This window comes from Megalops cyprinoides, chromosome 13 (genome assembly GCF_013368585.1).
Source record: "Megalops cyprinoides isolate fMegCyp1 chromosome 13, fMegCyp1.pri, whole genome shotgun sequence".
Lineage (NCBI taxonomy): Eukaryota > Metazoa > Chordata > Actinopteri > Elopiformes > Megalopidae > Megalops > Megalops cyprinoides.
The window spans coordinates 26,490,758-26,518,154 of NC_050595.1; the positions used below are offsets into that span (position 1 = coordinate 26,490,758).

At 48.2% G+C, this 27,397-nt stretch overlaps 1 protein-coding gene across 1 annotated transcript in view; it reads right to left on the minus strand.

Moving 5' to 3' along the window:
- Window positions 1–27,397, minus strand: part of adam10a (ADAM metallopeptidase domain 10a) — a 72,318-nt gene that overhangs the window by 38,568 nt on the left and 6,353 nt on the right. The window contains exon 2 of the mRNA XM_036543609.1: window positions 13,030–13,180. Within this exon, the coding sequence (XP_036399502.1) occupies window positions 13,030–13,180 (151 nt within the window). The remainder of the gene's footprint in view (window positions 1–13,029; window positions 13,181–27,397) is intronic.

Below are 27,397 nucleotides of genomic sequence, written 5' to 3' on the forward strand. Positions count from 1 at the left end.
CTTGCACAACTAATGTAAGACTGAAATGTTACTGGATGCCAACAGGCTGCATTTTCTGGAACTGCAAGGCAGCAGCTGTGTGTGAATGTGTGTCTCCCTTCTGGTAATAATTCACAATGTTCCAACAAACTCACACAGGAGTGTAGAAAAACTATGTCTTTATACTCTACAATAAAAAACTGCTTCATCATGGTTTCCATTAACCCACAATTACCCTGCCATTTACTGAATTGTGTAAGCTTTCGTAGAAAAATTTCAATCCCATCTGTCATCTTTACAGACATAAAAACCCCCAAAAGACATGATTTGTAAGCAACCATCTCTGTTGCTCTACCCCTTAAGAGATTTCATGTTGGTCCTCTACTCAAGTTCACCCTTTGTTTATATGTCAAAGTAACTACTTCCAGTCACAGAGCAGCACTCACTGCTAGGGCTTCCTCAGAGTCTGCATCTTAAATCAAAGACTAAGTATCTAAAGCAAACAATGTCCACCACCATTATGAACAGTCCCTCAACACGGACCAACAGGTTACAAAAACTGTGCAGGGGTACGGAGGATAACGACTTAATCAGCGTGCAACTGCTTTGTGCGACTATGCGACCTATAGAACCTGTGACAGATTCAATATATTAAACGTTGCAGGGCAGGGAACATTTGTTAAGGTGACCGTTATCAGATACGCAAGAGCAGAAATGTTGAAAACACTGTCATTTCAGACTTTCCAAATTGCATTTCTTTTTAATGTCCCAGTAATATTCAACTATTGATGTACAAAATGAATTTTGTAAGTTCAAGAGCTGAAATAAATGAATAGTTATGAATTCATCTATTATTCTTGAATCACCGTTTCATGCATTTCAAAGCTACAGCACATACTATCACTCACACAGCTCATTGTGAAATTCAATTAATGTTATGGCCACAGCCCAACTGTAATATTCATTGAGGTGCATGCCAATTTAGTGGAATTGGCAAGGGTTTATAAAGTATGTCTATTACGCTGTCTCTCTGTTGATACTTTGTTAGTAATGAAACAATGATTTGCCAACCTATGAAAAAGATGACGGACAAAAGTTCATAATGACGGGAAATTGTCAATCCTGTCCATCACTGGGACTGATGAAAGTTTTCATTTGTTCATTTACCACAGACAATATGATGGCATTTAATGAGAAGCTTAAGAAAGTGAGCATCTGTAATTGAATATTTTGCGCATTTAACGAGACTGCATGGGCACTTTTAGGACAACCCCTTAAACCATCTCCCTGTAGGAGACAGCAATCCCAGTGCTGTCACATTCTCAGAAACCCTCAGCAGTCAGCTGAGAGGAGCAGCCAAAAAGTCCGCCCTGCTTAGTCGTCCCACGCCGGCTTTCGCGCAAACCTCCCGAGCCCAACCAACCCCGCGCAGACTCTGAAAACCCACACACTTCTGTATTATCCAGACATCATGTTTATGATACGCTACACTGAGGGGAGAAGTGAGAGCTTCATTCTTCATGAGCAGCACCTGTGTTGCTGAGGAATTCAGATGTAGGCTTAAGCTAGCAACCTGTGCGAAAACAGTCTGCAATGCAGCAAAGAGCTAGGTGTTCAGTGGTTTAGCATTCTGGGATTTTAGAGGTGGCAGGTCATTTCTTTTGTCAAAGTAATTTCCTCAATAGTTTCCTGAGCACCCCATGCTCTAGTATAGTATACAGTAAACATGGAGAGAGACATTAGAAGGATTAGAGAGACATGGCCAAGCTGCTACTGACAGGGTTTCAGAAGGCTTCAGTAACTGCACATTGATCCAGTTTGCTGAAAAGATCAATTAGGCGATTCTACGGTACAGACAACTTGAGGCAGTGCAACAGGAGAAAGGTCAGAACAGTGAGCAGTCAGAAAATTGTACAGATCCAAGCTCACAATTGAAGATGATGACTTTATTCACAGAGGCATCTGGGTAAAGCACAAAGGTGTTGGAAACTTCACAGACTACGTGCTGAGGGCCAAGGCAGGGCCCTCGGATGGACTGCATTTGGTGTCAGCAGGGGGATGACTCACTCACAGGTCTTCTCATTCTAAAGTGGGCCTTGCTACAGGAAGAATTTCTACAGAATCATATCCCATGACAACCCCCCCCCCCCCCCCCCGGCGGTCACTGGCATCTTAATTTCACCACCGTCCCCTACGCCCACAGTCAGAGCAACTCCGTCATGAATCTGCCATAGATTACAGCAAATGGCAAACCACTTCCCGGCACTCATCCCCATGCTCTCACACTCACTGCCACCAATAGAGGCTTTGCTGACAGGCCTGCCAAATAAGGTGTCAATAATTTTGGGGTGTCAATCTGATGCCGAGAGTGCATGTGCATGCGAGTGTGTGTGTGAGAGATGCTGAGTTATGAGAGGTGATGGCAGCACCCCTCTCACGTGCCGCCCACACCCCCCCCCACCCCCACCACCACCACCACGTTCCCCACTAAGCCTCTCATGCTGAGCCCCGCCGATCCAGATGCATCAGTCCTGAAATTACGCATTCAGGGCGCGTGGGCCGGCGAGACTGCTTCTCAGTTAGCGGTGCGCTCTCCCATCAATCGGAATCAGATGAGCTTCCTCCCCGCTTAGTCACGGGCAAGCTCGAGGCACTGCGGAAAGCCGAGACCCTACCCAACAGGCGGGTTCAGCGGGTACGTCCCGCAAGCAGGCACTGAGACAGGAAAGTGCCTCCATCTTAATTTCGTGGCACTACGGGCGCCGGCTCTCTGGCGGTGACGCTTCCTCGCGCAGCTGTAATTCGGTACGTGGGAGTTCTCTTTTAATCCACTTTTTCAAAAAGCTCTCAATAAAAAAGCGGTTGGGGGGGAAGGGGGGGGGGGGGGTCACAAGAACACTGTGACTCTTGCAGCTCCCAGAAACACGAGAGGTTGGGAATGGGTTTTCCCCCTTTGAGTAAGTCCATAGCAGCGCCAGTCCACAGTGCCCATGGCTGCTAAACAAATACACACAGCAAGGCTCGCATGTGGGACGGGAGTCGATTCATTCCAAACAAGTGGACAACATGATGAATTTTTAAATGCATTTTTGTACAGTGGAAGTGCTTTGTACCTATTCAGTACCTATACTTTTAAGGGAAACTATGGGTGTCGTTTGAGCAGAAAGGGTTACACAGCTACATAAGGTTCGGCAAAGATAACGGGCGTTAGTACAACGGCTTCTTTTTCATCTTACAGAGCCAGAGAGGGTCCAGCTTCCGAGGGTTCCAAAGCTGGTACTAACACAAATCACATTCTGATCTGGAGCTCCGTGCTCCCATTTCCCAAAAAGCACGTCAATAATTCACCGTGCGGACTGCAGTCTAGATTGGGAGAGGCGGCCCTCCAGTTAGTAAACCATTAAACACAGCACGTAATGCAATTACACAATTGCTTGGGAAACACTGCTGCCAATTACCGAGCGAGGAGATTAATTTCATCAGCGCAATTTGAAAACCTACTGCCTTTTAAGTCGTTTTAAATTGGTTTACACTTCAGGAATTGGCAGGTCCTTCCGTGGGCTGCCATGACACCTCATTTCAAACATATATATATACTGTTTACTGTCAATTTCACGGAGCTAATAACATTTTAGCCACCTGGTTCTCCTATCCGAAATGAATAAAAGAATCACTGACTTCAGCGGGGTGTTTTTTTTTTTTAAACCATCTTTCTAAGCACAACAGCCCTACAAGTGCATCGCAGTGCAGTTCCAGCGCACGAGCCAAGGCCTTGCACAAAGGAAGTCACGCCGCCACCCGGGGGTCACGCCATGGACAGACAGGAAGCGCAGTAGCCTTGTTCCCAAAAGCTTCCTGTTTTTTTTTTCTTCCTCTCCCTGCTGTTTACTGACCCCCGGGAACCTCTGGGATCCCATAATCCCCCTGTGCTGCGGACTCGCTAATGCTCGCGCAAGGGCAACGATTAGTCACGGCCTGCCTGCCAACAGGCGGACTTAAGGATCATTGACATTCAAGGGGACTTCCCCTTACGTAACCGGCCTTGGCGCTGCCGGGGCAGCCACTTACCTGAGCGGGCTGGTGCGACAAACCAGGCGTTCCCCGGGCAACTAACCACCCTCGGTTTCCCACTGGGGTAAGACAGACGTGCCTAGGCGACAGAGCAGGATGCTATCTGATTGGACGGAATGCATTCCCGGGGATGGAACAGCCCATCCAAGTTCCGGGAGCTGAACTTGGGTTTGGATGTGGGTGAAATGGAAAAGGACAAAGTTCACTGCTGGTACCCGAGCTCAGCGATTTAAAAACAGTTCAACAGGTGGCACTCCAAAAACAATAATACACACACTATGCTGGCTTCTGTTGCGGCAACACAAGAAACATTAAATCAAAGCACATAAATTAGTATTTCTTGGAGTGCCTCCTGCTAAATTGCTGAATCACTTTGGGAACGAGCATTCATTGTTAATGACTCATGTCCTCAGCTGGTAGCAGGGCCTTCTTTCATACCTTAGAGAATTGGAAACCGGAGATGAAGGTCAGTTTGAAAGTGTGAGAAAAAAGGGAGATGACCTGAGGCACAGCGGAGGACATCTGCTGAAGAGAACAGCTGGGGACCTGCAAAACTGGCTTCAAGATACCCGCCTGTCATGGTAACACTTTTCCACCCTCACCAGCTCTCACCACAGTGTAGGAAAACTCATTTCAGACACAAAGGTGTTTATTAAAGGAACGGGGCTATTTGCTCGGTTAGGTTTTGCACCATCCGGTGATATCACGCTTCCTTGTTTGGCTAACCCTTGTTTTGTCCGGTCTTCATGTTGCACTTTGTACCATTGATCTAACACTTATTACAACAAGGGTCATTTGAGCCGGTCCTGCGCTGTAAAGCCACACTGGTTCAGAAAAGCACCACTCGATGCCTTTGTCCCACTCACTTCTGAAGCACAAGGCAGCAGCGAGGACAGGAGAAGCTAATTCTTCCTGAGCCTCTCAGGGACTCGGGAGACTAATAATAACTGGTGCACAGACGTGGGGGGGGAGGCACGCGTCCTGACCCGCGCGGCAGCCGCCCCGACCCGAGCAGCCGTCCCGCGTGAGAGAGCTCTGCGGCGTGAGCTACCACTTCCACACGCCTTTCCACCCCCCCCCCGGCCCTCGCCCGCCCGCCCACCCACGGATCCTAATCAATACCCCCTTCATCATCCCGCCCGCTTCCCCCTGCTAACGAGACGGGCCTGGCTCAGCGTAATCCACGGGCCAGCCTGGGTCAGGGACGCATCAATTAAGGCATGAGGGGACGCGGAGAGACGTTAGCGTAAGGAGCTACGCTGACGAGAGCCGCTCTGACAGCGGTGTGGTGTCCGCGGCCGGTTCCCAGCGCCGCTGCGTTTCACAGACAGGCCCCAAGACCCACGGCTCATACAGCCCCTTGCCCCAAAGGAGCCGCTTCAGATGCCTCTGAGGATTCACAGGGACCACGGCCGTCTAGGCAGACTGCACAGCCAGAGAGGCGACTCATTTGCATGTTCCCAGACCTGTCGGGGCTGTTGCGTTTCCCCAACTGGAAAAAAAAAAAAAAGAGGCCATTCTTCAGAAGGATTTCCAGAGCACGGCGCTGACAGGCGTTAGCACAGGTACGCTGCTGATAAAAGCGGGGGATGACTTGAAACGCTGGGTATCGGGGTTCTCGCTGCCGTCGGTACCTGCCATGCCAGATAACTTCAGATGGAGCTATTTATAGGGCCAGCCACTGCACATTAATCTAATGAAGCAGTGAGCGTCCGGCAGACTGTGTGACTGTGTGACCCCACACGCTGTGCCTGTGGTGGTACGGTCCTGGCCTGGGTCTCAGCCCTTGGGAGACCCAGGCCTGTCGGAGGAGCCAAGGAGCACCCTGGGTTGGGAGGGAGAGAGAAAGAGAAAGCAGGGAAGAGGCTGGATTAAGTGTTAGGAGTCAGAGAATGAGTCAGCGTCAGGGTCAGAAAGAGAGAGGTCGCACAAAGAAAGGCTGGGAGTCCCATCCTGCCCTACGCTATCCTCTCAGTGGAGAATGATGGGGCACAGGTAACGTTTCTGCAGAGTGGAGGCTACAGTCACCCCCGCTGTAACCAACGCAACTTTAACAATCAAGTAACTGGGTTACACTCGAGGCGAGGGCATACCATCATGCTGGGGGGGGGGGGGGGGTAGAGGGTGTTTTTCCGCTCCCAACCTGCACAGCATTGTGGAAAGCATAAGTTAGGCTGCACGGAAACCAACCTAACATCAGCGCCGCCCCATGAAAGATTAATCCAAGGACTGAGAATCAGCACCGCGATCTATAAATGGCACGATTAGTTTGTGAAAGAGAGGCTCCGCGAACACACACACACACACACACACACACACACACACACACACACACACACACACACACACACACACACACACACACACACACACACACACACACACACACACACACACACACACACACACACACACACACACACACACAAGCTGACGGCGCACAAAAAAAGGGAACGCATCTAGAAATGACGAGGTTGAGAGAGACAGAATGGAAGCAGCTGACGCATGCATAATTCAGCCCTCTCCCCATATCAGACCCGGGTGCAGCACACGCCCGGCCGCACAGAGAGTCACAGCCAGGCAGCCCGGCACCAACCGAGATGACCCCAGGCAGCGGACGGCGAGGGACCTACAACGGGTCAATGTCTCATTAAACGATCGGAGAGCAAGCAGACGCGTTCTAGGAAAGCAAAGACAAAGGGGGGGACTTACAATCTGTCAGTGAGATACTGTTATGAATCCTAATGTTTCTTGTGTTTTGGGAGGATTTGTTTTTTTTTTTTTTTCTTCCCTTGCCTGTTAATGATAGTCTTGTTTCTACCCTTCAAGACTTTACCCTTTTTATGCATCAATCTAACATGAGATAGAGCAGAGCACTGTGGCATAGTGGTAAGGAGCAGGGCTTGCCAACTGAGTGGTTGCTGGTTTGATTCCCCACCTGGGCACTGCTGCTGTACCCTCTGGGCAAGGTGCTTAACCCACAACTGCCTCAGTAAACATTCAGCTGTATAAATGGATAAAACCATAGTCTATGTAAGTCACTCTGAATGAGAGCATCTGCTAAATGACAATAATGCAATGTGATGTCATGTTGCTAATATAGCACACTGTGACCTAAATAGCGATCTCGCTTTATTTCAAGACATAATAAAATATTTCTGATAAAAAAAAGGCAAGGAGGGACAGACGATGTGTGCAAACACACACAAACAAACGCATGCAAACAGATACATTCAGGCAAAGCGACCCATGAACACAGCCTTCCACCCACACTCATTGATCAGGCACAGCCGGTGCTCTGGCTGAAAGGTGATGGGACCTCCTACAACCAGCCTTAACTACCGAGGAAACCACGCTTCAGAAATAATCAGGGCAACTGTATCTGGCTGGCGGCTCCACAAATAACAAGAAATGGGACACTCATCAACAGCTGAACTCCTGGGACTAAGGTGCTCTCGGGCAGGCAACGGTACCATTACTATCCATCAAAGCCACACAATCTCCACAGGACCCCTTGAGCCAAAGGGGCTGTTTGTAAAGATAACACTGAGGGCAATAATGGTAAGAGAATTCCTGAGAGCCATAAACAACCTCCTTACGAAGGACAGCTGCTCTGAGGGGTCCTGCACGGCACCTTCCTCGGCCACCCTTAAATGGAAGTCAGGTCAGTTAAGGCTGCCAGCAACCAATCACAGGCTTCTCTGGACTCCTAATACTGATGCTCTGATTAGTGGTACTGGAAACACACCCAATATGTTATCCAAAGGGATCATGGGGTGATCTACCTTCAGCAGCCTGTGTTCTTTCGTGGTCAGGTCCTGACAAACCACAAAAACTTCCACTTTTACCACTGCGAGGCCTCAATTATTTCGCTCTGGTGAATCTGAAAGGCAGGTCGAAATCCAGCAAACGTTCTGTGTCAGAGCTGCGGTCGCACAAGTCGGGGCATGCGGACGCGGGCTGAATTCCTCGCAGCGTTTTCGCCGCGACACGTCCCGGAATGAGACAGCCCAGCGTGTCCGCATCGATCCGGAGGCCCCCTGGCAGTGACGGGCCTCTGTGACAGAGCCGCCTGGGCAGCTGCGGGCCCGGGCCTCATGCTCGTGTCTCACGGGAGACGAGGAACGGCAGATGAGGCAACTAATCAGAGCCACCGGCTAGGACACTCGAGGCTGACAGGGCTGGAGCGGAGGGGGGGGTTTCAGAGCGGAAGTAGCACAGCAACCCGAGGAACCCAAAGCGAGGCTACCTACGGGCCGAGCCCGCTCCCTGTCGGCCCGTCTGCCTTTTCTACCCCAGCGTTACACCCTCATCTGCAAACCGCCAGTTAAACAAGACCGCCGCGCCTGAATAGGCCCGCGTGTGTTGTGCCAACACCAGAATGCTCAGCCAGCGTGTGGCTGGGGTTGACATTCCCGGGCCGCTGCTCGGGGAGGCAGGGACGCGGCGGGGGGTTTGGGATCACTCGGGCCCCATTCATCCGCCCACCACCGCATCAGCGCGCTGCATCTAAAGTGGAGAAGAAAGAGCGCGGCTAAACGTAAACCGGCACGACGATTAAACACGCCGCGTCCTCGCGAATATCTTAAATTAGCTGTTGCTGTGGCAACCCGCAGATTTTTTTTTTTTTTTTTGTGGAAATTTAGCATGCTCCCCACACGCTTTCCTACCCCTGGCACGCGCTAAACTCAAATCCAGCCACTTCTGCCCGTTCTACCACTGCCAGGAAAAGGCACGGGGGGGAAGGGAGAGGGAGGAAGAGAAAAAGGAAGAGAGCAAGAAAGAGAGGGAGCAGGGGAAGGATAGGGAAAGAGCTAGAGAGAGAGAGAGAGAGCGCGAGCAATGGCAAAAATGGGGGAGCTCGTGGGATAGGCTATTTTTAGGCGCCCAACAGCCTCTCGTACACAGCAAGTCAGAGAGAGAGGGAGAGAGGCGTGCTGTAATAGCATAGGCACTGCCTCCAGCAGTACAGACTCGCCGGGATTACACACAGAGAGAGAGAGAGAGCTGGACAACTGTTTGAAGAGAACTGTCAAAGTGATTCACGGTATCAAAAGAATGGTCTGTGTGTGTGTGTGTGTGTGTGTGTGTGTGTGTGTGTGCGCGCGAGCGCGCGTGTGCTGTGTGGCAGGTGAGCACGCCTGACTAACTCCATTTCTGTCCAGAAACAAGACACACAAACCTAAGCCGGTGGACGACGGACTACCGCATCCGCTGCGAAATACCAGGTCACCGTATCTTGGCGGAACCACGCAGTGAGGTAATGGCCTTACATGTGTTAGATCAGCAGGGGTCACTTCTAAAACAAACACACACTACAAAGCACAAAGAGAGCCGTGTCCACTTGAAAAGCAAACATTATCTGTTCCATCTATCCTTCTATCAGCGAGCATTAACTACTACAGCATCCTTTCATCAGTGAGCAATAACTACTAAGAGGAGAAACCATTAAGCGAATTCTAACACAGCGCAGCTCTCAATTTATTGCAAGTCACTTTGAGAGCAGTAATACGATGCCAGTTAACCTTGTCTTGTCCCATATAAATCCTGTGATTTAAGTCCCTTGCGCGGATGGTTGCCCTGCTTTTACACCGATTATGAAGTAACCGTCTTCAGGAGGTTCGTTGGTCACTGTGGTTTTACCACCACGTTTCGGCACCATTTTCCATTCCGGGGCCGTTTTAACCATAACTGTCGGTCTCGTTTTCCCCACACAATATGCACGTACACCATCGCGTCACAACGGTCTCGTACACCGTTCAGGACGAGAGCGCCCTCCAAACACAAACAGAAATAATCAGAGGAAGAAACATGCTGACACCGTTTTTGAGCATGCAACTGAAGGAAGGAAACGGAGAGTAAATATATCCCCAAATAGTTATTATTAAGCAAAACCGCTTTACTGTCACAATAGCGAGGGCTTAGGCCAGAGGGTCACGAGTTCAACATGCTCCAGCAGTACAGCGGATTAAATCCATTTGCATAATATGTGTAAGATGAAAAGTGCCATCAACCCGAGTAGTCTGCAACAGGATGACAGCTCCAATTAAAATTTGGATCAATTTTCAAATTTCTGGCCTGCCAGTGCGTTCGGTCAGATCTTCCCATAATGACCGAACTACACTTCTGCCACTGCCCCAACATTACATTACATTCCACGACATTGCTAATTAGCAGAGGGTCTTAGAGAGAGCGACTTACATGGGTTACAGTTTTTATCCATTTACACAGCTGGATATTTACTGAGGCAATTGTGGGTGAAGTACCTTGCCCAAGGGTACAGCAGCAGTGCTCCAGTGGGGAGCTGAACCAGCAACCTTTCGGTTACAAGCTCTGCCCCTCACTTCTATGCTACGCTGCCATCCACCCAGGATATTCTGCAGAGGCGACGCAGGACCTCCATAGGCTGAGGTCTGTGTGCTCTTCATACAGCAACTGAGTACTTGCTAAAAAGCAAAAACAATCCCTCACATTTACATTTATTCATTTAGCAGACGCTTTTATCCAAAGCGACTTACATAGGTTACAATTCTTTACAATGTTATCCATTTATACAGCTGGATATTTACTGAGGCAATTGTGGGTTAAGTACCTTGCCCAAGGGTACAGCAGCAGTGTCCCAGCGGGGATCGAACTGGCAACCTTTCGGTTACGAGTCCTGCTCCTTAACCACTATGCTACACTGCCGCCCTTATTTTAACCCATTTCTCTCTCAGGTTGGATCTGTAAGTTAAAATACCCCTGCAATAAAGGGCACTATTCCATTCTGTCAACACAATGGTTTTTTGTGGTGTCATAAACCTTTGGTCTCCCCCTGTCCTCAATATGGAGTTTGCCAAACATATTTACTACAATGTGCCTGTCAAACAAGCAACACTGTAACTCTGAAACCTAAGCAATGATCAATAAAATAAAAATGTAAAACATTAGGCTCGTGAGTATTTGGCAAGCTAGTTGGCAAGAGCATTACTGGATGTGCGTAAAAGTCTATGCAGTCCCTGTGCAATGAATCCATTAGCTTCACTAAACAAAATCAGAGAAACAGTCCACGGACATAACCTTGCTGTACTGATTGGGTACTGAAAAGTAACCGTGTCGGATTAACTGAAGGAAATGCTACGCCACCTTTCTGTTCCCCACAAGCAGCTCATTCCAGCGACCGCTTCGGCCAGCTTCCTGCTGCGATTCAGGTCAGCGGCTGGCGTTTGGCTTGGTTATGTAAGTAATGGTGTTTGCTTCACCGCGACCAAAACTGGACAACAAGGTCAGGACAGATCTAACTCTACTGCGCTGTTCGGTAGCAGAGGGAGAGAGAGACCAGCAGATGGGAGAAAGCGGTGAAGATGGCACAAACAGACCTATGGAAGGCTGTAGCTACAAAGGCTCCGGAATGTTCTGCGAATAAATGGGATTGTGCTTTGCGGAGTTTCGAGATAAGTATAACGTTAGCCACACTCAGCTGCGCAAGTATGTATCTCTACACCTCTGATATGAGATGAAAACAGCGGGCTGCAGTGTTGAACGCCGAGGCCAGGCTGGATTCAGCCGGTTCCACCCCCTCACACATGCCAGCAACACCCAAAAGCACGTTCAGCTCAAATGCACCCCGGCCTCACTTCTCGTGTGAGGAAACCGCCTTTCCTTTTCGGTTAACCTTCCTCTCAGGTTTGACTGATACATGATAAAACGGCTTGATAAGAAAGGCCCCGCCAACCTCAATCGTACCAGTCAAGGTCATGAATTAGAAGCTGAGAGAGAGAGAAAGACGGAGAGACAGAGAGAGAGAAGAGTGGGCTTAAACAATCCACTGAACGTGAGCGTGCGTTTCAGACGGACGTGGGAGGCAGAACACGTGGCGAGCGCGATGGCAGATTCTGCAGATGCAACGCGGGAGCAGTGCTACTGTGTCACAGAGCAGGCCGGGAAGAGAAGATAAAAAACCCCACACACAGACTCTCAGCCACCCCACGGCTGCACCAGCTGCTATTCCCTGCTCAAGTAATACTTCATTTAAACATCATCAGCCACATGCTCTCTGATTTGTTTACAGTGGCAAAAAGGAGCACGACAGGCGTACATGTAGGCAAACCCGTTAGCTATACCAAACACAGCCACTAAAGAAACCTGGGAAGTCCACCAATATCCAGCCAATAAACAGCTGAGTTACTTTGATGCAGCATTTCTAGGAAAGCAGAACTGCAGTACCTTAGAAGGAAATACAAAAACGCAGTACTACTGACCACCATCGCCACCGATTACGTCACCCTACTCTCTCTTTCTGCCGCCATCGGTAACGTGGAGGCTGAGAATAATAAAGAGCTCTCCACCGCTTCTAATCCCACGTACTTGAACTTACTCCATCAAGCTCAGCTTCGAGCGCGCACACATGGTGAAACTTTCTCCTTTTTAAACTCGGTCGCATATCCAGAAAAGCAGGCCTTGGAAGCAGAGGAGGGCCCGGTGCTGGAGGAGGCTGGAGATGTGGCTTCCGATTTAAGCCAACCCCCGGCGAGTCTGCAAAAGAGCTCAGCGCTGGGGGATGAGGCAGGTCATACTCAAGAGCAGAGACCGGAACAGGAGAGGGTCCAACTAAACCCCAACAGGCTGAGAATCCGTCTCCACACATCATATCTCCACATATACAGTCGAATAGAATTCACCGAGAGCCAGCTGTGGATCTGTTTCACAAAACCAAACAAAGACAACCAGGCCGTTTCTTCAAATGTCTACCCCCCCCCAGCCCCCCCCCCCTTTCCACAGCAAATGAAGAGACCGACTCGGACTGCTGAACGCAGACAGTGGTCGGCAGGGAGATCAGCATGAGGCTTTGAGTCCCTGCCAGCCGCTGATCAATACTTCCACAGCTGCAAGTCACCCTCTGCTCCGTGACTGCCAACGCCCGGCGAATGATGTCGGATTCGGAGACGAAACAAAACCGGCCTTAGAGAAAAAGAAAAAGAGCCAGGGAGGCTGACTGACCTGCCGTGCGAGTGGAAGTCGAGGTGCACGTGCTTGTCCTCGTGGGAGACCGCCCTCTTGGCCCGCTGGTGCTTGCTGTGCAGGGCCTCCGTGTCGTAGGACAGGCCCTCATAGTGGCGGACGTACTTGCTCAGGGGGTTCCCGTACACACCTGCTCGGAGAGGAGAAAGGAGGAAGGTGAGGTGAGAGGAGGCCTACGCATTTCCCTTGTTCAAAACTACGGTGACCACGTCACAACCGTTTCACAGGGCGGGAAAAGCAGCGGTTCCTCCTCTGCCACATGGATTTCTGGAATATTGGCAATCTGCTGGAGGCCTAATTTCTTTAGTATTAACTGTGGTGGTATTAAGCAATTAGGTAACTGCAGGACTTTGGAAAAGTTGATAGGGGCGGCTTCAGCAGATCTAATTTTTATTGCAAGGGATCCTACCCCAGCCTTTTGAAATCTGAATGGATTTGGAGGCACTCTGGAAATGTGAGATCAGCAAATCTGTCTGAATGTTCAACACCAAAGGTTAATTTAGTAGCAAAGACTGACTGATTATTCTTGAACCGTATAATGGGTGGAGCTCACATGGGGGTAGCACTGACTGGTACAAATCAAACTAAGGCTACGACTGTTTCGACTCAGTGACAGAACGAGAGCGAGTGAGCGTGTATGTGCTACGTTTTTGTATCCCCCCCCATTCTTCCTCACATTCAAAACATTATTTCCTGCACGGCCTGAGATTTAGGGACCAAAAAAAAAAAAAAGCCAGTTTTCGTAGGAAGCCCTCCCCCAAAACAGTGCAATATGCAGACTCCATGTTTGCGGTCTGGAAAATTACACAAATGTTCCATACCCTGCAGTGATAACATCATCCGCTCAATTCAATCACTGCGCTCCAACATACAATGCTATGGGAAACAACAATAACATAAAACAAACACAGCACACCGGATTTAATCATATTTCAGTCCTGCGCCACAACTCTATTGGTTGCGTTACACAGTTTTCCCACACAGGAAGGCAGAAGGCAGGAGGCGATCGTTTTCAGGGACACCAATGTCAGCACAAAGCAGCGCCCGGTTCCTCTGACACCGGCTTCGCTTCCCTGCCAGTAAAATCATGTTCCGCGCTTAAAACCGTCCCGCAGTGAACTGGCCGGATTTCTGGTTTGTGACACCCATGGCTTCTCAGGGACACACCGTTTTATGAATGAAACAAGCACAAGCCTCACACCAATTTCCAACGGCTGGTAAGGCTACTCCCACCTCCTGTAACAGTACGTTATTGCACTGGGACCAGCCTCCTCTCTGTCAATTCTTACAGTTATACTCATCTAATCTCTAATAACAGACAGAGTGGCACAGACACTTTTGTTTTAAATTAAAAAAAAAAAAAAAAAAAACGGGAAAAAGTGGAGAATTCTTCTATGCATATCATTTGAGAAATTCAGCTGGGAATCGGCTATAACCTGTAACATGTTAAAAATACTGATGCATAATTCAACCAATGTTTCATGAGTCATGCAAAACCATTAATGAAAGGTGTGGATAATACATACAAGGCCATAACGAAATGTCTACATGACGAATCACCTAATCCTTCTAAACTAACAGTATTCAACACAGCCAAAAATACACAATGTTTCATCTTTATATAACACATTTGGGGCCAGTGGGGTTTCAAAAATGGCTGAACACCAACTAATATGGTGGCCAAACTACTTTTGCAAAAGGTAAATCTTTCCACATGCTGCAAAATCTAGGATGAGCCAGGAAGCCACTAGTCATTTTAAATCATTTAGATGAGAAAATACATCCAAGTGAAAACAACAGTACCCCAGGAAATCCAGGACTGCTGAACCTGCAAATATTATCCTACAGAATAAGACTGTAAGTTGTCCAGTGCTTCAGATATAGGCCACACAGCAACCAGAGCAGAATATTGGGCGCTTGTGTAGAATTCACATGCACGATAGCGGCCGCTCCCGCTCTCACATGAAAGGGAAACAAACTGGCGTGGCCCTGTGATCTCCGCGCCCCGCAGCAATGTGGATGCGCTCTCTTCCTCCTCCTCGCACAGCTCCCTGCCCTGGGGTGGGGGGGGGGGGGGGGGGTGCTCCATCTCCCCGTGAATTTCCCCCTTTCCAAAAGGCTAAAAGACAACCTTCATGGACGGTGGCAATCACAAAGAGCTCCACAGTCCGAACGGAGAGCTCCGATTTTCTGCACACGAGTGGCTCTGATGCTCACCTGTGATGGTGCAATAAACCGCGTCCTTGTCTTATTCTGGCAAAAAAAAAAAAGAAAATTCCGACACTTCCGGGACTCGTTCATTTCGGGGGCGCGTTTTCCTTTAGCATGTTAACGTTCCCGTTTCCTCCTCGCCCCGTTCCTTCTGGAAACGCTGAGGCTGAAACATTTCACTGCGTCTGGAAACGCGCGTTCGGTTTCCTGTTCCAGGTAACCTGACGGGCAAACACGAGCACTGCGCCGCTTAACACCCGGGGGGGGGGGGGGGGGGGGGGGGGGCCAAAGCTCGAAAAGGCTTTTACAGGCAGCCGCGACGCATTATGCAAACACAACAAGCAGAGTGCGTCGCTAATTAATTCATTTACTCCCTGATTAAAATTAAAGCAGGTCTCATTAGGCCTTCGCACGAGGCTGTGCGGTGCGGCGGTGCTGGGTTCCCCGGCTCGCTCTCGGACAAACAGGAAGAGGAAGGACTGAGCCCAGTTCCTGCTCCTTCAAGTTAGGATTCACCTAACAGAATGAGCCCCAACAGCCGAGTATGGGTGCAAGAGGTGGGGGGGCTCTTACACCTGAGGGGGACTGAGACATGCAACAGCAACAGGCCATGGTCCAGCTGACCCAAGGGGTGTTCAGACTCTACCACAGGCGCCCATGAGGGAATAAAAGCAATAACCCTTGCCCAGGCCCTACTTGGGGGGCAATACACATAAGACTCTCTTTGCTTCCCACAAAGAACCGAAACGATCCTCTACCCTGGAAATCTACTGTTCTTACGGCTCGTCACGCCAGATCCATTTTTATTCCAGATGTCCTACAGCTCGGCCTTTTCTGGCACACTTGTCTCCAGTGGCCCCAGGAGGGAGGGAGCTGCCAGGTTTCCTTGTTGAGGCAGCAGAGAAGCCTGCATAAAGATACTCATGTCCTGGCTCATCGACGAGAGTCAAGTGCTCTTTCCTCTCTGAAGGTCCAGCGCATGCCGGTAACCACGTAGCCGACACCTCCCCACCCCCATTCACACTGCAGCAAAAGTGTGCCAGCATTAGCCCATCAAATAACAATAGCAATAGCACGATAACGCGCATCTCTTGTGTTTTACCACTCTTTGGCTCGAAACGAAGTCCCAGCGTGTAATTTTGTTTTTACCTCGTGTGATTAATTAAGCGAATTAATCTATCCATTTTGTTCCATCGTACATTGTTAAAACCTGCCTCTAAAGGGATGCGGTAGGAAAAGGCTCGCGCTAGCATAATAAGCAATCAAGAGAGTTGGCAGGAACTCCACGAACAAAGAAAACATCAAATATGACCACGGGAGTCAAAAGGAAAGAATGATGCGGAACAATCCAAATCGAAAGGTTTTGAAAACAACACTTCATTATCTCTACACAAATGCATACACAGAGCATCTGAGGGTAAAAGGCAGCTTTGCCCCGCGCAATGTGAATGGCACCACACTGGCAATTTACCAGCATATAGGTGGCACCAGCCTCTGGTGTGAAAGGTACCCTGAGGGTAGCGCCAGCTTTTTAATGTTGGCTTCAATAAAGGGGCTTAAGAGACGTCTTTCTCACATGCTGAGAGGGCCGCTGCAGTACCCCACATAGTATCTTTAGCATAACAAGCAAGTAAAGAGATGGAACAATGCTCTGGAGGAAGAGCAAATTCACAGCAGGCCTGCAGTGCCAGCCAGCTCAAGTATGCATCATCAACAGCTCTCCTCCCTTCCAGCAAAATTTGCAGGAATCCACGGAGTGGACAGATAAACATCTCCGATAGATTTATGCATGTGTAAATCCATTATGAGCAGGCCTGCGTCTGCTGGATTTGAAAAATAAAGATACTTCTGTGAGAGGAGCAAAACAGCACAGTAAATTAACGACTGCCTCTTGAGCGGAGTTTGAAAGTGAAATCCATTTTCTGCATTTACCCCCCCCCCCCACCCCCTCTCCAGAAGCTGGAAATGACAGACAGAGGACAGATCTGAACAGATCGGTATGATAAGAATCAGTGCACTCAACACAAGTTACAACAAAAAAAAAAAAACAATAAAACAAACATAATACTGTAAACAGGAAAATGCAAAAATAAAAAAAAAAAGTGTTGCTACAGGTTCCTTTGTGGAGATAAAAGCCTTTGTCATGCACATCAAAAGGTATGGAGGGTACGGAGACGCAAGGAAACCGATTTCTTCCCGGGTTCTGGCGTTGATGACGTCAGCCATTTGCTGGCCGCCAGAGCGACAGTTTTGCTAGCCGCGTTTTGGGCCACTGTCATGACGAAGGGAGGACGGCTCCCGGGTTAAAGAGAAACGGGAGGCGGAGCCACTCCCTTGCACAGAGATGAGCCGAGATGTAGACATCCGCCATCAGTTCCATTAAACTCGGGTGACACTTGAGGAACTTTCAGACGCTGAAGAGGGGCCCCCTGGCAGCCCGCCTCGACACCACTAAACTTAATGAAGACGGAACGGAGGCGGCGGGAAGCGGCGGGTTCCCGCGGCGGCTAGCCACGCCACGTTCTTCTCTGGGTTATTAGGCCCGCATCATCACCGGAGGACTCTTCGTGAATTTATAAAGCAGTACGCGTGGCGGAAAACCTGCACCCAAATTTCGCTCCTGCCTGGTCTTGTCACTCTCTGAGACGACCCACGAGCTTGTGGGAAAATGGGCGGTACCGTGTCCAGTGGCGGTCCCAGCTCCGGTCCCGGTCCCTCCCGCCTCCAAGACATGTAGCCCAGCCATGGATTTTGCCGTCACAGTCGTGGTAAAGACTGGAACCCTACTACATTATTTACCTGAAGTAAGCTGTGCACAGACATGTGGAATTCCGCCCAGGCAACGTGCATCCAAGAGCAGGAATCTGAAAGCAGGGTAAGGCCTGAACCTTACCGAGCAAAGGCTGGTGAAGATCAGGGTTTGGGTAGAGGCCGGAAACAAAGGCTTTTAGTCAGGTCATGCTGACACGTCTGCTGAACTTCGTAACCCGAAGCTAGTGATTGGCTGCAGGATTAACACATCAATAAATGTCATTCTGAATACGACTGCTCCCTTCTTTTTAATTCAACAGACACCAGCTTCTACTGTAGTGTGCTGGTATACTCTAGTGCAGCAATGAGCAATTTTGAAAAGAGGGCCGGCAGACATTGCCAGAGGGGCCTGTGCATTGCAAAACAAGCATTTTAAAAGTGCAGCCCTGTCTGTCTACTGTAGAGTAATAAGGCTAAACATCAAAGTTAACATATTTCATTACATCCAGCTACAGCATTGAGCCTGGAGCAATCAGTCCCTCGCACAAGTCCTGGTGATATAACAAATAAGCGTGACTGCAATTGCAACCTGAACAGTGAGCTGCGCACATGTGCAAGGCAGAACAAAAGCTAGGATAAGGGTACACATCGCAAAAAACAAGACACACCTTACGAACAACAAAAGAGCAACTGACATTGTAAACAGGCTAGATGATAATGAGGAATGTTACATTCCAATAAAAACTCTAAAAAGACTGCACGGCTCCTGTAATCTGTATAGTTGATGTGTTTATGCCAAAGGGTTGGTTTCACCCAGAGGGGCGTTTTGCTTTCAGAAAGAGCACCTCTGTTTTTGTCAGGGCCCAACAATGGCAGAGACTTCATTTCCACAGCGCAACAGTGGCCCGGCTGCTCGGGACACTGTCCTTTTGTTGTCACGCTTATTGTCTCATCCGCTTGTTATGTCACTAACCAGGCCATTCTTTCAGCAGTTTCCATAGAAACGACGCATACGGCAAATACGCAAAACGGTAAACATGTTCACCTTCTCGGTCAGTAATTTCCAACTATAATGCGAAAAGGTAGACCACAAACAGATCACAAATGAGAACAAGAACAACATAAAAACGCAACAGAATGAGGACAGAAATAACTGAGGCCTTCTCTGGACTACAACTGCACTTCACCCTGATTGGCCCCTCCATTGCTTATATCTCAGAGCAATATGAACAGTACGGCAAGAACAATGGTACTAATAACAGCGTGCGGGATGAACACGGGAGGAAGGGGGACTCGCGAGTCACAAGACGCCGGCCTGGAAAACAGAGGGCCCATTTGCAGAGCCCATTACTGTGACAAACCGTGTCATTGTACTGACCCTGCGGCCCGGCGCGGACGAGTCACGGGCGCGCCCGGCAAAGCCCCCGCGCGGCCATGCACCAAGCGGCCGCGTCGGACGGAAACCCGGCAGGATGGGATTTTAATTACCCCCCCCCCTCTGACAACAAACCCTGTTGTCTAGACCCGACACCGCCGATGTCCTGAAACGCCGGTCCCAAGGGCCGACTGAGGACGAAGGCATGAAAGGCCAGTCTTTCAGGAGACACTGCCGCTTCTTTGTGTCTCTGTTTCACAGTGTTAGCGAACGCAGCTGGTTTCACGCTGGTTCCGCTCTCACACCTCCTCCAGGACACAGCGCTGCCAAAGGCGACCCTGATAAGGCCAATACCACTTCACACCAGCATCCCGAAACAACTGGATACATTTACAATACTTAAAATAGAATTGTGTATGCTTCTCAACAACATCTGGACTTCTTGAGAGGAAGTAGTAAATTCAAAGAAATAAACTGGATTGCAAGACATGGCACATGCTGTGATGTCAAACACAATGCTAAGCTGCTGGACCCACAATTAAATCAAATGCTTTAACCCTGGAGCAACATTTTAAGTAAACAGTATATAATAAAATTTATAAATTTACTCTTCATGGGACTACAATCTGGAAGGGGTACACACACTGGGGTGCTGAATTTAATCGCCACATCCTCCACCCATGCAGACCATCATCACCTACTCTACTCCGTCTCCCTAGGCAGCTACCGCTGATAAAGAAGCCTTGGTACCTTGACCACAATTGTCATGCTGCCAATCGAAATTTGCATGGGCCATGATTTTGGTGTGGGCCCATGGGCTGGCCTGCAACACTGCCGAGAGACTCCTGCCCTGGGGGGGGGGGGGGGGGCGGTATAAGTAAGGCCACGGGAGACCAATCCAAGCTACCGTGCAGGATGGGGAAAGCGGACAGTGCAGACAGTGTGGGCTGTGCAGAAGACAACCGAACGTGAGGAAACGTGGCCTGATTTTTAACCAGTTGAGAGAGGCCCGTCGGTGCGGAAGCCATGCGAGAGGAGTGAGTCTGTCACATGACAGCGTGCTGCCCTGGTGCTCAGCCGGGAAGAGGCAAGGCCCGCGCCCGTCACCGCGGCCAACACTGACATTTTAACATCCATTAATTCCCACACGCCGCCAACAGCAAAAATGACTGGCCTCCTCTCCTTCCATTATGATAACAATCCATCATTTCCTCCCACCCTTAAGGGCTCGGCACCTCCCAGCAAGGCCTCTCCACGGCCGCGACTGGAGCCCGCCAATGGTTTAATGGAGCCCTTACATTAGAGCTGCGGTCAACTGACCACGGTAACCACAACGAATCTCCAGTCGAAACGCTGCAGCTCAAAACACCACGAAAACGTGAAAAAACGGCTCGATAGAAAAACATGCTGGTGCCACGATGTCACCTCACTGCCCTGTCAATCAGGCGGTAATGAAACGTCACAGCAGTGCTGCCAGATCTCCTGAGAGCCGTCCCCCTGGAGGAGGCCCTGTGCAAACCAGTGAGTAGCAACAGGGCAGCGATGGTGAGCTGCAGGGCTCGTACCCAAAAGGTTGCTGGTTCTGTTCCTCGCTGGGGCACTGCTGTTGTACCCTTGGACAAAGTATTTACCTATAATGGCCTCAGCACATATCCAGCTGTGCAAATGGATAAAAACTGTAACCTATGTAAGCTACTCTAAATAAGAGTGTCTGCTAAATAGCAATAATGTAATGCAATGAGTGCTTGTGTAAAAAATACAAACAAAAACACCAGCCGTAAGGAAGGGGAGAGGTTCGTGCCAGGACACTGGCAGTGCAGACGCTCCGCCGTACGAAGGAGACGAGAGGAAATGGGTGACAGGGGACCAGGAAGAGGCTGCACTTCCTGAGGGCTCAAACTTGGGTGGGGCACAGACGGATGACTCTTCTGGACGTCAGCCCGCCACAGTGCCTTATCTCTCTGCCAGGAATCCTCTCTGACCACAGCTTACAACACACATACAGCTACTTCTGGTTAAGATACTTAAATTCTCAACTGTTCCACTGTGTTTAATGAAACGGCTTAAAAACCTTCCACCTGAAGCTGCAAATGATTCATTATTTTCAACTCGTATGACATTGTTTTCACTGCAGACCTGGGAGCAGCGTGAGAGGAACAATATTTCAATACACTTTTAAAATAAACGTGGGAAATAATCCCGGGGCGCTTTAAAAACACCTACATTATTACGCATAGACCGGCTCTCAAATCTCCCAAATCTGCTACATTCAGTGAAAACCTCAACGTGTAGCTGCAAAAAAAAAAAAAAACACTGTACACGGCGTTTATATCTGTATGCAGTTTCATTCAACCCGACCGCCCACGTCTCCTGCATTGCCGGAGAGCTTTAAACGCGTCTTCGCTTGACGGAGCACCAGTTAGCTACCGGGAGGAAGTTTTCAAAGCAGTCAAGTTTTTCGCACCGAAATGCCAGGCACGGAGAGGAAAACCCTTGACGGAGGAACTGAACTGGGACCAAGAAACAAAACAGCTATGACTCATCCTCCCGGCTCACTGTACGACTGGGTTAATGAAGTCTGTCTGACAACAGAGAGGGCAGAAACATGGAGGGGAAAAGGCCTGTCGCTGCACCCATACTTTGATATTCTACGTTTTTAATATAATCATAGCGTCGTGGTAGACGACGCGGCGGATAGCCACGGTCACACTGAATAATGAGGGGTTTGCGACGGTCGCATTTATTACTGACGGCTCGTTTCTGTTCGCGCTGGATAATGACGGCGAGTGGTGGTGACGTTGAATAATGACGGCGGTGGACGCGGTGCCCGCTACCTCCGCGGAGCTCTACCGCTGGATGGGGCAGCCTTTGCCCCCCGGAACAGCCTCTAATCGGATGGGCCGCGGCAGATGTTTTTCGAAACAATTGTGCCTTTGTGTTCGATTCGAGTGCTTTGCTATGTTGTGTGGGCGACTGCTTTGGTGGCGAGATCAACATCCAGTCAACTGCGAGGGAGGGGGATTTGAAATACAAAGGAACAATGTATACTATATCACGCCTCCCCGTACCAGAATGTGCCTTTCTTGCATGGTAAAGGGGAGCGGCGCAGAGCTAGCACGAATGCTGAGTAGCGCATTTCTTTGACCGCTGTCAAAAATGCGCCATTTGTTTCACACAGCTCAACTGCATAACAAATTCAAAGGAACGGCATTACATTAAAGTCACTGACCAAAGCGTCAGTGCGCGTTTCTGATTTCAGTTCCATCCAAACATCGTGTTCAAACAAGTCACTAACTTAACAGACGGACAGCTTTTATCAGAACCCATCTCTATATACTCCCCAACCTCTCTATGACAAAGCAAAAGCAAATACATCAACAGGTACCAATCAGCCAGACAGATGGACCACCAATAACAGCAATTCTGTAGGTACTGGTAACGTTTCAAATGATGTTTATAGTGCTTAGCTAACTAATTCACATTCAAGGCAGTGATGCTGATGTTGAGGGAAAAAAAAATACAAAAACAGGTCCCAATAGTGAGCTTCATTAAAAAAGTGGGGCCAAGGTCCATTTCATTTTTTCCACATAACTCATATTGCAGATAAACTGTCTTACTGTCACCGATATCAATGAGTTGAGTGTGTTATATTATATATTTACCAAAAAAGGAATCGAGTCTATAATACATTTATTGAAATTAAAATGACACAGCACCCACACACAGCAACAGTTTCCTGCAAAAAGGCATTCTTATTAACAGAACTCAAAGATGAACAAAGGCTGGCCAAGTTTTGTCATAATTGACAAAGTAATGGCAGACCTTCATGACCATGCAACACAGTACTGGCTGATAGGACACTAATAGGCTGGTAAGGTAAGAAAATCCCTATATGAAGGATCTTGCTTATCTCAATGCATTGCCCACATAATCACAAACCTCAGATATACAAAACTACCACATCAGTGATGAAGCCATTTATAAAAGGGCATGTGGCTTCCCCTAAAAGTTCCAAATACAAAACACATACACCCACTTTCTACAGAACAGGAAGTCACTGGTGTCCACGCCCCAGCAGGTTGCAAAACACTGAACTGTTAGCGACAAAGGTCTGTTAAAAAGCCACGGTTAAGGTTCCTGACTGATAAAACGTATTAAAAATTCCACTGGCACCCTGATACTACTTTTCCAGAGAATGATGCAATACGGTAGTGGGTTAATCAGGGCTTATCCACTTGAGGTTTAAATTAGCAGCGAAAGGGTAAACCACGGTGTACATACTGGAGGGGCTTCGTTACTGCACACTCATTGACAACAGCACCAGTCCCTTCCCCGGTTTTCAGGGCTCATGCCAGTCCCTCACCCCACAGTGAGCACTTGCTAGCCCCTTCAGAGCGGCTGCAGAGGAGGCAGGCGAAGATCACCATGCCCTCTCCTCTGGAAGGTGAGTTCTGGGCTCCTGCAGAGAACTGGGCCAGCGAGCAGGCGTCCTCAACGAGGCCCCTTGGGTGCGTTTGATCTTCACCAGAGGAGACCGGCGTGTGGAAGGGGGTCCATCTGTACAAGCCGGAGCAGGTGCGGCAAGCAGCAAGACTCACTCCACCAACGCATACGGCTGTGGGAAACCCACACACACACACACGTTCCACTGGGTGCAGCCTCACCTCCGCGCCTAAGAAGCTGTCTACCGGGCTTGGTGCTTTCAGAGAACAGCTCAACTATCACACTAACTAAATACATTTTTTTTTTTTTTTTTAATCAGGATTCGTCATGCTCTCTGATCCATGAATGATCTTCTGTGAGCAATTCCGCTTCAGTGTTATCTGGCAGCAGCAGTAAGACAAGGAAAAGCTCAATGAACAAAGGTCACGTCATTCAGCGGCCATCTCAGGGGGGTTAGTTAAGGACACCGGCTTGCTTTAGGACAAGAAGATCTGCTTAAGCTATTACCAATCAATGTGGGTTTTTTCGGGGCTGGTTCTACATCACTAAACTAATGACATTATAGCTGGTGAAAACCGAACCAAAGCCAAAACAACACGTTGCTCTTGTTTTGTTTGTTTTTAAGGGGTTAGGTGTGTGCGCGTCAGGGATTTACAGGTTTTTGCCTACTGCCTTCAGTATGTCTTTCCTAAGTGTAGAGTATACTGGTTTGGGGAAATCTGCTGCCACTGCTTGCTTGGACCAACAGCATGATTGTCATAGCAACCCCACACCTTCAATGATAAAACACACATTCCATTTTTGGGGAAATATCCTTTCTCAGCATTCTTTAGCCCATGAATGAATATGAGTGTGTTATTACAGTAATTAACTGATTCAAATCACACAAAGACTGGATTCCATTGCCAATGATGCAGTTTGTGGACACTCGACGACGGGAAGTCTTGGTGGAGCATTTGGGTTGGGAGGCGAGAATGGATGTCATCCCAGTCTATTGATTCTCCACCACTGAACGTTTCAAACAAACATTTTCTGTTTGTTCCTGACAAGCTACAGCTTTCCAAGAGGCAGGTAACGAATCTGTCACTGTATTCACCACATCAAAACACTTGTCGCTTTTTGCGCGTTCTGTACAAAGCACTCCTACAGACGCAATCACTGAGTCTGTCCGCTTGGTAATCTTGCTGAGGGAACTTTGAGGGAACGAACAAAAGGAAACGCCACGGACATTACAAACCACAAGAACGCCTGGTTTTAAAGTGCCTCTGTGGTCAATCTGGGCAAATCTAAAAATCGTATTACTTTCCAATATTGATTCAGCAGCAGTGCAGCAGGGCAAGCTTCGACTGCAAAGTGATCTAGTTTATTTCACACCACTCCAAGTTCATACTGCATTCTATAGCCCTCAAAAAACAGAACTGCAGTAGATGGTTTAAATACCAGACTCAGAGCAAGTGCAATGTGTCTCAACCACGGCTTCTGCTGAAGAAATGTTGAAACACAGTTAAGCAACATAGTCGAAAAGCTCTTTGTTTGTCAACAAGCTAATTTTAAACCATTTGATGGCTTTCTAAACCACGAATGATGTCCAAAACACATTTGCCCACCTCTCCATTTCTGCAGGTTTTAGTTTAATACTCACTGTGTGACTTGTGTTATTTTTACTAATTGAAATGCATGAATGCAGACTCCAGGTGTTGACATTGGGTGGAAATTAGATGCATGTCCATTTCATCAGTGCGCTAGCCTCATGCTAACAGGCGCAAGGGGGTGTGATTAGCTTCACAGTGCATTCTGGGTACTGCAGGCAAACAGGAATGAATTGAAATGGAGTGCCCTGTTATTCTTGTTTCCTTTCAGAGGGTACCTAAAATCTACAACAATCTACAAAAGGACACCTGTTGTATGCTTGCCTGTTACAACACTATCAACTGTGAAGTGTCAGTGTTGTAACTAAGGGTGGGAATCACAGAGTAACTCACGATACGATACCATCACGATACGTTGCCCACGATAACGATGGTATCACAATACAGCGATTCTGCGATACTTGATACACTGCAAGACATCTAGGATACATGACGATATCTGTGTAACTGAAGAAAGAATACCCCTAAAAAGGCAAAAACGGGAATTATGTATTTATTCGCTGCATTGCTGTGTCAGTTTCACAGAATTTGAGGAAGCTCTGCTTCAAACATTGTAGTCATTAAAGGCTGACTTCCAGTCGTGGTAACGCTGGCCGTTTTCTCCACGACGAGATCAGGATGAAGACAAACAAGGTGGCTATGCATGTTTGTGGTGCTGCCCGTGTACTTTACCTTCACGAGACAGTCCTTGCAGATCACGTCGTCTTTATCGATTTTGTTTATCCCATCAGTGTTGTAAAAGCCGAAGCGGGCCCAGACTTTTGACGTGAAAGATGACAGTGCCTCTCCGATTTGCTTTCCCCCGCTGTCCACCATTTTCCCTGTGAGAGTTTCTTCTTCTTCACCTCAAGTTTACCCTCATTCATTTGATAAGCGCCACCACGAGGTAGCAGGGACTCTGGTAAGTCAAATAGGTGGGGGAATCCGTTTAGAACACCTGCATGTTTTAATACAAATATCAATATTTGACACCGGTGTATCGATAACGTATCGCAAGAGGAAGTAATACAATATATTCCCATATCGATATTTTGTCCCACCCCTAGCTGTAACGAGCAGTTCACAATTTCCAAAGCAAAACCAAGAAAATTAAAGGTGGTGACCAAATGGAAAATGTAAAAGTCCCATTTGACTGAAGCTGAAACAAACTCAAGGCATGAATCAGACATATTGATAAATGATGACTGGAATCATGAGGGTGTCTGTTATTTGACAACCACAGGATAATCAATAACTACAGTATAAGGTCTCTTTCTTCCATAAGACACAGAATGGACACAACTGAAGAACTTCAAAAAGGACCTCAATTTATATACAGTCTGTATCCTCAGCTACAGAACTAACCTGACTACTGAACAGGAAATCTGTAATTTATGTAAAAAAAAAGATTTTCTTTCCATAGGCTTCAATTTACATTTGTTAATTTTCATTTACATTTTCAATGCCATACAATAATACAGCCCTGTTCAGATAGTAGGGTGGACTAGGCTTTTTAAAAAAAGCAATTCCGCGCTAGCCCAGAGCTCTGCTTAACAAGCCTGAAATCAATTACATATTTAGCAATGTCTTGTATAAAAGACTTCCCTGACATTTTTTCCAAGGTTCAAAGCAAGTGAAAAAACTGCCATTTTCTCCTGAGCTCCCAGTTCAAATAGAAATTTATTTTGTGGGATGATTTTGAGATGGTTGATGAAAAGCCAAATTTCTGACAGGGTTTGTAAAAGGAACACAGGAAAAATTACCATTATCCAGAAAGACAGTCTCACCTCCTCACATTAAAGTGTTGACTCACATCCCTAAAATTTTGGGAGACACCATTCTGAAATTTGCTGCGTTCAGACACCTGTCGGTAGAATATCAGCCAAGGCCTTTTTAAAATATTTTCTTGTCATTGCTGCACCAAGACATTTTCTGGGCT